The sequence below is a fragment of the Berghia stephanieae genome, chromosome 2 (assembly GCF_034508935.2).
Source record: "Berghia stephanieae isolate SIO BIC M18660-M18661 chromosome 2, UCSD_Bste_1.3, whole genome shotgun sequence".
NCBI classification, from domain to species: domain Eukaryota; kingdom Metazoa; phylum Mollusca; class Gastropoda; order Nudibranchia; family Aeolidiidae; genus Berghia; species Berghia stephanieae.
In genome coordinates this window covers 88,816,641-88,829,925 of record NC_088361.1, presented here as the reverse complement: position 1 = coordinate 88,829,925, position 13,285 = coordinate 88,816,641, and the positions used below count along the sequence as shown (strand labels likewise).

Genomic DNA, 13,285 nt, shown 5'->3' with positions numbered 1-13,285 from the left:
TGAATTTAAGGGGCGATGAAGACTCACAGGGGGTGATAATCAGGAACTACCTAGGATGGACTATACTAGGAGTTATTTTGATTTTTTTAAAGCAAACCTTATACCATAGGTGAAACGTTCGTTGCCCCAGCCATATGGGGGTTATAAAGACTGTTTTAAACAAAGATCCTAAACCAGTAATGAAATGAAGGCTTTATCCTCAATTAACAGCATAATAATTATGAATTATTCAAAGGCGAATTGATGAAATGATAGGAGAAGCTAGAGTCAATTGATTCAGCAGCTTTTGAAAGTGACTAAATTCGGCCTTCAATTAGAGCAGTCTCAGCAACGATGGTGCCCTATTGGTGATCTGTGGTCGTTTTATCAAGGCAATCACGTTTGCCAAGAACGTCTCTTCGCACGTACCTTAACTACAGACACCAAGAGGGCAACATTGTACAAAATTGTTAGCGATTTGTTTAGAAGCTAGAAAATTCCGATCACAAACGTTGTAACGTGTATCACAGACGGGGCAGCGGCCATGGTAGGGAGCTATCGTGGCTTTACAGCATTTTTGAAAAAGGCTGTGCCGAACATTTTATCAGTATATTGTGTGATTCACAGACAACACCTTATGGCTAAAAATCTTACCCAGCCATTGCATGAACAGTTAAAAGCATACGTGCTCAATTCGCACATTTTCAAACAGATATGCGTCGAGAATGATGAGGATTTCAACATGTTATTGCTCCACACAGAGGTTCGATAGCTTTCTAAAGGGAACTGTTTTGCTCGATTATTTGCACTATTCAACTCCGTTGTCGAGTTTTTACAGTCAATCAATTCTCTAATCACCGACCAGCTCAACGAAATCAAAGAAAAAGTAACTTACCTGTCTGATGTCTACGGAAAATGCAACTATCTGAACCTACAGTTACAAGGTAATGACGTTAACACGATCCAATCAAAATCTGCTATATTCAGCTTCAAAGAAAATATTCCTATTTACTGGCGCTCCTCTGTCGAAGAGACTTCACTAAATATCCAAACCCCAAAGACATTGTAGAGCATAATATCTGATGACAACATTCGGATCTTCACAGATCACATTGAAAAAATTGAAGTTGATATGAGAATCGCTTCCAGGATCTTATGCGCTTGGGTCCACTAACCAAGATGAATGGCTTGAACTGCAAAATGATTTCGAGTTAAAGCCCCTGTTCAAGTGGGAAAAGTATCAAGATTTCTGGTTCAGAGCAGCAATTTGTTGCAAATTTCCTGCACTTTGGAAAGAGGCTACATTGTTTTTCATCGCTTTCCCGACTTCATAACTGATGGGGAGGGGTTTCAGCGTTGTAACACAAATTCTTTCAAAGTACAATAATCGTCTCAACATTGTATATAGAGGTGATCTGCGACTACGGATGACATTCATGACCCCAGACATTGACAAACTCATTACATTAAATGGGATGGTCACCAAGTTGATGACGCAACTAAGTTTGTGAACCACTGCTCTAGGTCACCGTGCTTTCTTGTGATATTTGTATGACTGATATTGCGATTACATTTAGTGTTGTAATATATTATTCTTATATGCCACGATATACATATGTGTATGTGGGAGTGTGTTGATGTATGTGCATTGACATTAACTGATATTGTAGTAGCTGATATTAAAGTTGGTTGGGATGTCATTATCATTATTATTATTATTATTATTATTATTATTATTATTATTATTATTATTATTATTATTATTATTATTATTATTATTATCATTAATATTATTATTATTAGTATTATTATTATTATTATTATTATTATTATTATTATTATTATTATTATTATTATTATTATTATTATTATTATCATTATTATTATTATTATTATTATTATCATTATTATTATTATTATTATTATCATTATTATTATTATTCTCATTATTTTTGTTGTTGTGCTGTTGTATTCATTATCAGTATTATAAGTACTGTTGTTGTTACCATTGTTGTATTGTGGGTATAATTTGATTCATTTTAAAATCACGATTATTAGTATTATCACCATGTACTGCTATGTGGTCTTGTTGTATGACACTTGCCATTAAGACCGGAAGATCCTGGGTTCAAGTCTTGTTCTGAGCGGCGCTTTTTCAGTCCTCGGAAAAGGCTCTTTTTTCTATCACCGTACTCATGTGTAAAATGAGTGCCTGGCCGTTAACATCGTTGTCTCTGTCCGAAATAATTGTAATATCGTCTGACAGGCGTCATATCTCCTCCTCCATGTTTAGTGTTGCTGTTGGCTTTTGATCCCTTGTAAAGCACGTCTGACCGGTAATCAGAAGGTCTGAGGTTCGATCCCCAGTCGAGGCCGACTGATTTTTTGCGATAGTTTTCTTTTCTTGTATTTTTCTTACTTGCTTTGTCTGGCGCCTTTCATACATACTTATTCAGTTCTTTATCTTACACGGGTGCCTGCTCCTTAATTTCTTATTAGCTCTTAGTTCAACAGGAGAGACGATTAATTGATCTATCGAGAGCATTCACGGTGTCACTTTGTTTTCCATAATTGAGGTCTTATTCATCTGTTGAAAGGAATAATGGCATTGATCAAAATGGCATGAGGATGGCAAATTTTGAATCTAAATGCAAATGAACGATGTCAAACGTTTACACAGTAGACAGAAGAAGGTTAGTCTTGCTAGATTAAGGGTAAAACGGTGCATTCCAAAGGATAGATAGACATAGATGGATATAGATATATAGAATGATGATTATAATGATAGACAGAGGGAGAGGGAGAGATAGATAGATGGATAGTTAGATGGATAGATAAATAGATATAATGATACACTGAGTGAGGGAGAGGAGAGACAGATAGATATAGAGATAAATAGATAGATGGATAGATAGACAGGGTTTTGTTTGTGTGTGTGTGTGTGTGTGTGTGTGTGTGTGTGTGTGTGTGTGATATGGGATAGATAGATAAGTTAAATTGATAGATTCATCAAGTGAGTGAGGGAGAAGGATATTGGATTAGACATGCAGTTAGTTCCAAAAGTAACTATTCTTTTTATATTTGTATTTAAAAGCAATTTATCGGTTTTTATATGTATCTGTAAATTACACTCTTCGAATCCCAATAAAATTGTGCGTGTTTTGGTTTCAAAATTATTTCCTCACATTCAATACATCGATCATGAGAGCTATTCAAAACTGATCAATGAAAAATCCGCTTCCGCAAAAATGCTGCTTTGCTTTGGTAATTTTTTTTTTAAAAAGCATTTTCTTTTACAAAGAAAACTAATCGCTCCATTTATCTCTGCTAATCGATTCGATTTCACTACATTGTGCACTTCCTGTTTACCATTTAGTTGCCTGTTTAGACCTAGATCAGGGTTTTGTGAAATAATAATCAAACAAGAAGACCAGCTTCTGATCGTTGGGACCCGATCCATAAGAGAAATCCCTTAAATAAACATCAGAAACTGGGGAGGAAATGGGCATTAGTAAGCAATCAGTGATTCGTCGATTAAACCAAGCGGGATTAAAATCATATCAATCTACCAGCCGACCTTTATAGAAGGAACGAAATTGACTTTACTTAGCACTTTGTTGTTTGTTTTTTTTTACCAGAAATATTTATAAAATACTGTAGTTCTATATAAATTGTATTAATCGGATTATAAACGTTTAAAATTACACATAGTTCTGTGTGTTGGGACGTTATACACGGCTGGCGGATGTTATGAGTTTTTTTTTGAAGTAAATGCAAAGCATCAGTTAACAGAAGCGCATGACAACAAACTTTTGATTTGCACTGAAATGTGTTCGATGACTCATAATCAGTGGAAAACGTATTGTTCAACAGATGACGTCACATTCAAAAGCTACGGACCGAAGGTTGGGATGTTACAGAGTATGAGAGAGATACCAAAATAACAAAGCCCAGACAGTTATCAATTGATGATATGTGTTTAGGTAAAATACTCACAACATCCACCAGCCGGATATGATGTACCAAAACACAGAATTATGTGTAACCTCAAATCTGGTTTATAGCCTGATTGGTAGAATTTGAATTTAGTGAGCACTTTCTTTAAAATAGATGAATAAAAACTATAGAAAAGAGCTAAGTGCGCCAATTTAAATTCATCTATATAGGGGACGGTAGTGGTTTGGGGTAGAATCATCGCAAAGCACAAAAATACGTCCTGTAAGAATCAACGGCAGACTATGTGGCTATGTGGTCTATTGGTATGACACTCGCTTTCGGATCGGAAGGTCCTGGGTTCGAGCCTCGCGCTCGGTGCATAGTTGAGTCCTTGGAAAAGGCTCTTTACTCACATTCTCTCACCGTATTTAGGTTAGGTGTAAAATGAATACCTGGCCTTTAACAGCGTTGTCTTTGTCCGAAAAATTGTAATATCGCCTAACAGGCGTCATGTCCCGTCCTACATGTTAAATGTTGCTGTTGACCAGGGACCCCTTGTAAAGCGCTCTGAGCACATTTAGTGGATATTGCGCTATATAAAGCTCCATTTTTAAATTTTTAGAACGGCAGTCCCTGTGCAGATGACTATATCGATCATGTTTTAGAGTAGCACATTGTTCCACTATTTCTCGTCGGCAACATTGCTTGTAAATTCTGGTGTATGAGTATGATGTTTTTGAAATGACCGAAGATTACGTTGGGAATCTCACAAATTCCTCTTGTAGGAGGGTCCGAGCGATGACAGAAATCGCGCGAATATAAGGCGCCAATCCAAGGAATTTGAAATTCCAAACTGTTTGCCATTTGTTCTACATAGCAGTTGTAAATTAATAGCAATAAATAATATTGAGGAGATGTGTTTGTGCAAAAATGTGCGTGTCTATATGACTGTTCATGTCGATATCATTTTTTTTTTACAAAATTATCATAAACTGGCCTCTAACATCCCGTGTTATTTTTAATACCAATTGTGACCTCTCGCCTCAAAACGGCATTATGTCTGGATGATTTCGATGCTGAAAATGGAATTTAGAGCAAGAAAGATCAGACTTGTGGGTTGAGTGTGTATGCTTTATTGAAGAGAGTGAATACCAAATTCAATGTGCTGTATTGCAATAATTCAAATTTTTGACCAGTTTAGCTTTAATTTGACTTTTTAGCAAGAGGCCTATCCCGACATAATACTGTTTTGAGACGATGGGTCACGATTGATTGCCTTTTCACGTTTATAGATAGTATGCGCTTGGCTAAGAAGCTCATAACATTGCCATCCGGAAGTATAACGGACCAACACACAAAACTGTATGTATCCATGAACGTTTATAGTCAGGTTAATACAGTTCAGTGAGCATCACTCATAAACGCGGATGGCAAAAAACAATAACAAAGACCTGAGTGACGTCATCTTCGAACTATCTATTGAATACATTGTACAATTGAATGACTCCTCAAATCATGGGAAATCTGGGTTGTTATTTTTTTGGTCAATGGATTTTGATTGAGGATTCCTCTGGTCAAATTAAAACTAGACTAATAAAACAAGTACCAAATAAAGATTGAGGTACTTAACTCTTTAAAAAAAAAAGAGCTTTTGTATAGCGCAATATCCACTAAACGTTCTCAAAGCGCTTTACAAGGGCTCCCTGGCGAATAGCAGCAGTTAACATTTGGGACGGGAAATGACGCCTGTCAGGCGATATTACATTTATTTTTCGGACAGATACAACGCTGTTAACGACAAGTACTCATTTTACACCTGAGTACGGTGAGCGAATGTGAGTAAAGAGCCTTCTCCAAGGACTCAACTTTGCACTGAGCGCGAGGCTCGAACCCAGGACCTTCTATCCGAAATTGAGTGTCATACCACAAGACCACATAGCCGCAATCTCACCATAATTTAAAACGAAGTGGTCCGACGATGATCACAAAATAAAAAGGTATCGTTATTTTTGGAATTAATAATAATAATAATAATGCTGAAAACTTATATAGCGCTATAACTCCGAGACACCAGACTCTAAGCGCTTAAATTACAAATTACTTTGGCTAACACATACTCATTCACACACACAGGCACACACACACACACACACACACACACACACACACCCAGACACACAACTCACAATAGAAACCAGACAGACCTATCTTGCTTCTCATAACATCTACTAAAGACGAAACAGATATAAGCGAACGTTTAAAAATACACAAAGATTCTATTTCACGAATGCTCTGTGGTAAGGCGTTCCAAACAGAGGGTCCGAAATGAGAAAAGGATCTCAGTCCAGCATTTTTCCGTATTCGAGGGACAACTAATTTGGTGGAATCACTGGCTGAACGTAAGGGGCGGGGTTTTGAATATATTTCAATTAGTTCCGAAATGTAGGAAGGGGCAGTACCTTCAAGACAACGATACACCAAAATACAAGCTTTGAATTTAATCCTTTTCTCAACAGGCAGCCAGTGCAGGTCATGAAGAAGAGGTCTGACAGAATCGCACCTACGCTTCATGAATATTCGTCTGGCAGCGCTGTTCTGGACAAGCTGAAAACGTCTCAGATTATATTGCGAAACGCCAAACAACAGAGCATTACAATAATCAAATTTCGGTAGCATGAGGGATACAACCGGATGTTTGGTCCTCAGATATGAACCGTCTAATGGAAGCAATCTTTTTTAGTTAGAAGAAGAGAGATCTAACCAAATTATTAACCTGATGCTCCATCGACAGTCCAGAGTCTAAGAATGTGCCAAGGTTTTTCACTTTATCAACAATTTGAATGGAGGCATCCCCAGCTTCAAATCTGTTTCACTTTTCCACTTCCTGTTCCCAACATACAGCACCTCTGTCTTATCATCATTTAGTTTCAGTCTGTTCTCATTCATCCATTTCTTAACACTTTGGATACAATTCTTAATATCGGCTGATACTTCTTGTAAATTTCTCGTATTGGAAACGAAGTACAATTGCGTATCATCAGCGTATTGGTGGTAAGACAGACCGAAACTTCTGATGATTTTAGACAGAGGTCCAACGTACAGAACAAAAAGAACGGGTCCAAGTTCTGAACCCTGGGGAACCCCACAATCAGATCTATATTCATCCACCGTAATAATCTGTTTACAATTAACAAATATGACCTAAACCAATCAAGCGCTGCACCAGACACGCCATAAGTAATTTCAAGACGTTTGAGGAGAAGATTGTGGTCAATAGTATCAAAAGCAGACGATATGTCAAGCAAATTCAGCAAAGGACATGAACCATTGTCTATAACAAAGAGGAGATCATTAACAACCCTAACAAGTGCGGTTTCCGTCGAGTGATGTTGCCTATAAGCCGACTGAAATTTTTCTTCAAGACAATTATTTTTAAGATGAGACAGTAATTGTTTCAAAACAAGCTTTTCTAAGGTTTTAGAAAGAAAAGGAAGATTAGAGACAGGGCGATAGTTTTTTAAGTTCTCTTTATCTAGATCAGGTTTTTTCAAAAGGGGTTTGACATGAGCCTTTGTAAATGTCTGGTACAGCACCTGACTGCAGCGAATTATTAATAATACATGTAAATGGTGTTAAAATTACATCAATGCCCTTTTTTAGAATGGCAGTATTTATGGGGTCTAAATCACAACTTTTAGTTGGAGACGACATAATGCAGTCACGTAAGTCAGCTTCAGTGATCAGTGAAAAATCTGTTAATGAATCATCATGACACTTGTCAAATGTTGTTTGGATCGATTCAGATGAGAGTTCCTTCCTGATGGTATCCGTATTTTCTTTAAAATATTGACCAAAGCGAGTTGATAGATCTGCACGATGGAGATGCTTGCGTCTGTTGTCCCAGCAGTTCCTTGGTCAAGGCAAAGATTTGTCTCGAACGCTCGACGTTTTTCAGGCTGTCTTCATAGAATTTCTTTTTGTCCCTGAAATTGACGGCTTTTGCATCATTTCTAGCCGCGATGTACAATTTTTTGGCAACAGAATCTCTGGACTCGAGCCATTTTCTTTCTGCCCGCCTCCTGGCTAATCCAGTCAATTTCATTTCAGTATTATACCAGGGTGCTTGACATCTCACCCTTACTGTTCTGGTTTTTAAGGGAGCATGCTTGTCCACCGTACCAACAATCGACTCGTGGAGACCATCTGCATCATGTTTAATTTCAACGTTAAGGTCAAGGTCTTGTTTGAAAATGTTCATATTTATATTCTTCATATTCCGAGATGTTATCATCATTTTTATTTCAAGCTTCACTGGGAATATAACGCTAAACACAATTAAATGATGGTCCGATATTAATTTATCGATATTCAAGACAGGTGAAGAGAGAGAATGTTCAATGTCTGTAATGACATGATCTATTGTGTGGCCATGGTTGTTTGTAGGACCACTTACGAGTTGAATAGAATTGTTTGAATCAATAAGCTCTCGGAATACTTTGGATTCATTTTTGTTTCCGAAATAATCAATGTTAAAATCACCCATAAAAATATTATGCTTTTTGTTAATGGATTGAATAGACATAAATTCTCCGAACTCTGATAAAAATTCAATTGTTGGTATTTTGTTTTGTTGGCTTGGTGTGGGCGGTAGACACAGTGAAACGACTTTTTAAAATTATTTGTATGAATGGCAAATCCAGCGTACTCAAAACTTCTAGAATCATCGTGGTGGAATGATATCTTATCAAGGAGAGACATGTTGTAAATAATTGCAATTCCACCTCCTTTCCTACCAATGCGTGGAAATGATTTAATACAAAAGCCTTCGGGTGTAATTGCTTTCAGGACTGGGTCATCATATAAATGATTAAGCCATGTTTCCAAGATGACAAAAATAGTAATTTCATGATCTTCAATTATGTCAATGATATCTTGAGTTTTATTATGGCACGATCTAACATTTAGTAATCCAAGTTTTAAACTGGTATGATCATTACTTGCAGGTTGTTGTTGTTGTTGTTGTTGTTGTTGTTGTTGCTCAAAACGGTGCTGTTGCTGCGAGTTGTTGTCATGGTGGTCGTTAATGTCATGCTGATTGTCACGGACAACTAATATATTATAGTTAGCGTTCAGGGTTATTTTTCAATATTATATATATATATATATATATATATATATATATATATATATATATATATATATTGAATCGTGTTTGATACAAATATGGTACGAAAAGTGCTCGACATGTAGTAATGGAGCGAGTTATTATTTTTTAAAAATATTTACCACAATGTTTGAGGCAGTCTACATTAATGTTTCAGGCTTAATTTGCCATCGTCAGGACTGAGTATTATTATCTCAGTCCTGACGATGGCAAATTAAGCCTGAAACATTAATGTAGACTGCCTCAAACATTGTGGTAAATATTTTTAAAAAATAATATATATATATATATATATATATATATATATATATATATATATATATACATAGAGAGAGAGAGAGAGAGAGAGAGAGGTAGTGGTATGTTGTGGGGATGAGAAACAATCTCGACTGCACCAGATACAGCTCCCCCCCCCCCCCCCCCCCCAATTACTGATAACAGGGAAGAAAGCTTCATTATCGGTGTTATGCATTTAAGTAAAATACACGTCCGCTCTGCCGGCAAGATCAATCACACTCACACAGAATTATTGATGCTATGCGTTTAGGTGACTTACTCACAACATCCGCCACCCGGATATAATGTACCACCACACAAATTTATGTGAACCTTAAGCGTTTAAGGTCTGATTGATAGAGTTTAATGGGAACTAGTAATTAAATTGGTTGTCTAAAAACAATAACAAATAGTTGGGTGACGTCAATTTCATTCCATCTATATGTAATATCAAATATTTCTATAGTTGATTTGAGAGATAACGGTGAGAAGTAATCACCCAATTGACGGTCTAAAAACAATCACATGAAGACGAGTAACGTTAATTTCATTCATTCTATTGACTAGGTCAAGAACAGTAATGAAACATTCATTAGTTCGAAAGGAATGATTTCGCGAACAAACAATTCGCCCATAATTACACACTTAAATAAAGCAATTCTTAGTTGTAAGAAATTGGCTCCTGCATGGAAAGTTTAATGAAGGCGCACATATTAATTAATTAAACAAGAGGCAAATGACAGTTGTGATTATTGATAGATTGATCAATTTGTTAATATATATATATATATATATATATATATATATATATATATATATATATATTCTCATCTCAAGTTTGTTACTTTCTCCAACAACGTTGTTTCATCCAAATCTTGGAATCATCAGGGAGTCCTGGTATCTGGGAGGAATGTTGTGTTCTGTGAGGTGTGAATGAATAAATAATTCGCTCCAAGTAACTGTCGAGCAATCTACGTGGTTTCAGCTAACTCTCCTCAGCCACACACACACACACACACACACACACACACACACACACACATATATATATAATATATATATATATATATATATATATAATTGAGAGGAATTGGCTGGAATACACTCACACGCACACGCACACACACACATACAAACACACACACACACACACACACACATTCAGGCATAGCTCTCCTTTCAATGAAAGTGATAAGTCGTTCAACCCAAAATGTTGTATTCAAGTGTTGAATGAATTTGGAACTCAATTTCTATTGACAATGCATTTCCCGACTTCAAAAGAGAAGTCTAGGGAGCAATCATTTTGGCATAGAGATATCTACAATTAATATCTTATATATATTGCGCTCACTTATCGTAGAACTCTTTCTCAATGTTAAGAACGGAAAATGGTTCATATAAATTAAAAGAACGTTATTCCATTCTAAATAATGAGAGGAACCACTAACTGGTATCGATTCAATGCACGTACCCCCACCTCATTGTCATACTCGCTAACCGGAAAGTTGACACACAAACCACACGCTAATATTGATGGCGTATGCTTTCGATGCGATTTGATGAAACAAATTTGATTTTCCAAAAAAATCACCGCGATGCATAATCAATCTCATAATACACGCAAACCATCTTTAGTCATTGTAAACACCGTGCAAAATTATCTTTAGTGTTACAAAAAAAATCCAATATGTCAAATATACTTTGGGGGGGGGGGGGGGGGGCCCGGTCCCGATAGATTAGTTGGTAGAGCACTTGTTTCCCACGCAAAGGGAGGGACTGAGGTCGATCTAAAATATCATGAAATATTCTCCTCTTTGTTGGTAACAAAAATAATTATTGAGATTCCTTTCCACACCCTCTATTCTTAAATCCCTGAATCTACATAATAAAGTATATATCATATGAAAGATAATTTTATCTACTTTTCTCTGATCCCTCACCCTTGATGGTAAAAAGTGTTGGTTTGATATTTTGAATTTTTAAATATTTCTTAAACTTATAATTTTAATATTTATTTCATAAAAAACTCTGATTATTCAAAAGAGCAAAACACAAACTTATCATTTAATGATGTAAACAAAAATAATTGCGTCTTGTAGAGGAAAAGCTGGTCTTTGTATCCATATATGTTTGAAAATTATGAAAAAGATGCTGCGTCCACAATAGGCTGAGAAAATTGAGTATTTTGATGAAATTTCTACCACTCTCTGCCTGAGAGAAATTCAAAGCGATGAGATTTACCTGCAGACATAATTTATTGCCAGTGCACCCCGTCTTGACAGGTGTTATCACTGTGGTTGACGGTGGATTGTTTACATTACTTGACGGTAGCCAGTGAGGGAAGAAGTAACTAAACTGAAAGTTTGGGCCCTATTTAGACGGCTGTGTATAAGCAATAAAGTTTAGCCCCTATTACTCTTTTTGTGGTGCGTCATTGCAGCTGACGTCAGGGAGATGTCGGTGATCTCATTTCGAGTTAGACCTTAAACAAAAATTGATTTTTTCCCTTGGGATGAATAAAGTGAATTTATTTTTAAAAAACAAGACCATAAGATTGTGGCGGTGATGAGAGAGACGTGGAAAAGAAGACACTGATGACTATGGCGACGCCATTAATGATAAAATTGTTGTTGTTGATAATGACGATAAAGATGGTAACGATGATGATGATGATGATGATGATGATGATGATGATGATGATGATGATGATGATGATAATAATGACGATGATGATGATAATGATGATGATGATGGTGATGACGACGACGATCATGCTGATGATAATGATGGTGATGATAATGATGACGAAGATGATGATGATGATGATGATGATGATGATGATGATGATGATGATGATGGTGACTTTTACGACGACGACGACAATGATAATAATGGTGCTGCTGCGAAGTCTGGACAACCTATATCCTTGTCTAGACACCAAGATTGAACAGTGCTTTCCACTTCATCGTCATTTTCATAATATTTTCCTTTCAGATCCTCTTTGAGCGTTGGAAAAACATGGAAAAGGATCTAATCGGAAGTAGCACCAGTTTGAAATATTAGTAGCCGTATCAGTAGCAGAAGCAGGTGCAGTACCAATCGTTGCAGCAGTAGTAGCAGCAGCAGCAGTGGAAGAAGTAGAAGAAGACGGAGAAAAAGAAGAAGAAGAAGAAGAAGAAGAAGAAGGAGGAGGAGGAGGAGGAGGAGGAGGAGGATGAGGAGGAGGAGGAGGAGGAGGAAAAGAAGAAGAAGAAGAAGAAGGAGAAGAAGAAGAAGAAGAAGGAGGAGGAGGAGGAGGAGGAGGAGGAGGAGGAGGAGGAGGAGGAGGAGGAGGAGGAGGAGAAAGAAAAGTTGAAGGATGAAGATAATGATAGTGAATGAGACAAAATGATTATGATTATAATGATAATGATAATGCGTATAATTATGAAGGTGGTGATCACGATGTTTTGAGAATAATACATTATAATATAAAGGGTATTTGTTAAACAAGAGAGAACGGGACGGTGTGCTAGAGGCGCGTAATGTAATCATTACACCCACTGTGGACCAAGGCTGCCAGATGTGCCAAAAGTGGCCACAGAGAGATTCGTATTTTTACTATTAAGTTTAATTTTAACTTATTCCTTTCCTAGTCTTGTCGATTTTATGTTTACCAAAACCTATGATTCAGAGCATTAACAGTGTTTGGCCACATGAGGTTCTATCTGGTCGTTTTTGAAGTCGAACTTGGCCACGAGAAACTCTGGCCATCTGGCAGGCCTGCTGTGATCACAGCTGCTCATCAAACTAGGAATAATATAATTCAATTATACAAGATAACTTTGATATTCTGAAAACGAAGACAGAACAAACAGTAAAAGGTTATAAATATCAATTTTGCTTAGATTTAGCATAGTTAGTGATGTGTTGTTCACGTCTGACATTTAA

General features: G+C 36.7%; 1 protein-coding gene across 1 annotated transcript; it reads left to right on the top strand.

The window, feature by feature from the left end:
- Window positions 1-523: 523 nt before the first annotated feature.
- LOC144964046 (SCAN domain-containing protein 3-like) lies at window positions 524-13,036 on the top strand. Its single transcript, XM_078897989.1, has 3 exons — window positions 524-742; window positions 12,350-12,417; window positions 12,991-13,036. Exons 1-3 carry the CDS (start codon window positions 524-526, stop codon window positions 13,034-13,036), a joined length of 333 nt encoding a protein of 110 aa, XP_078754115.1.
- Window positions 13,037-13,285: the final 249 nt, after the last annotated feature.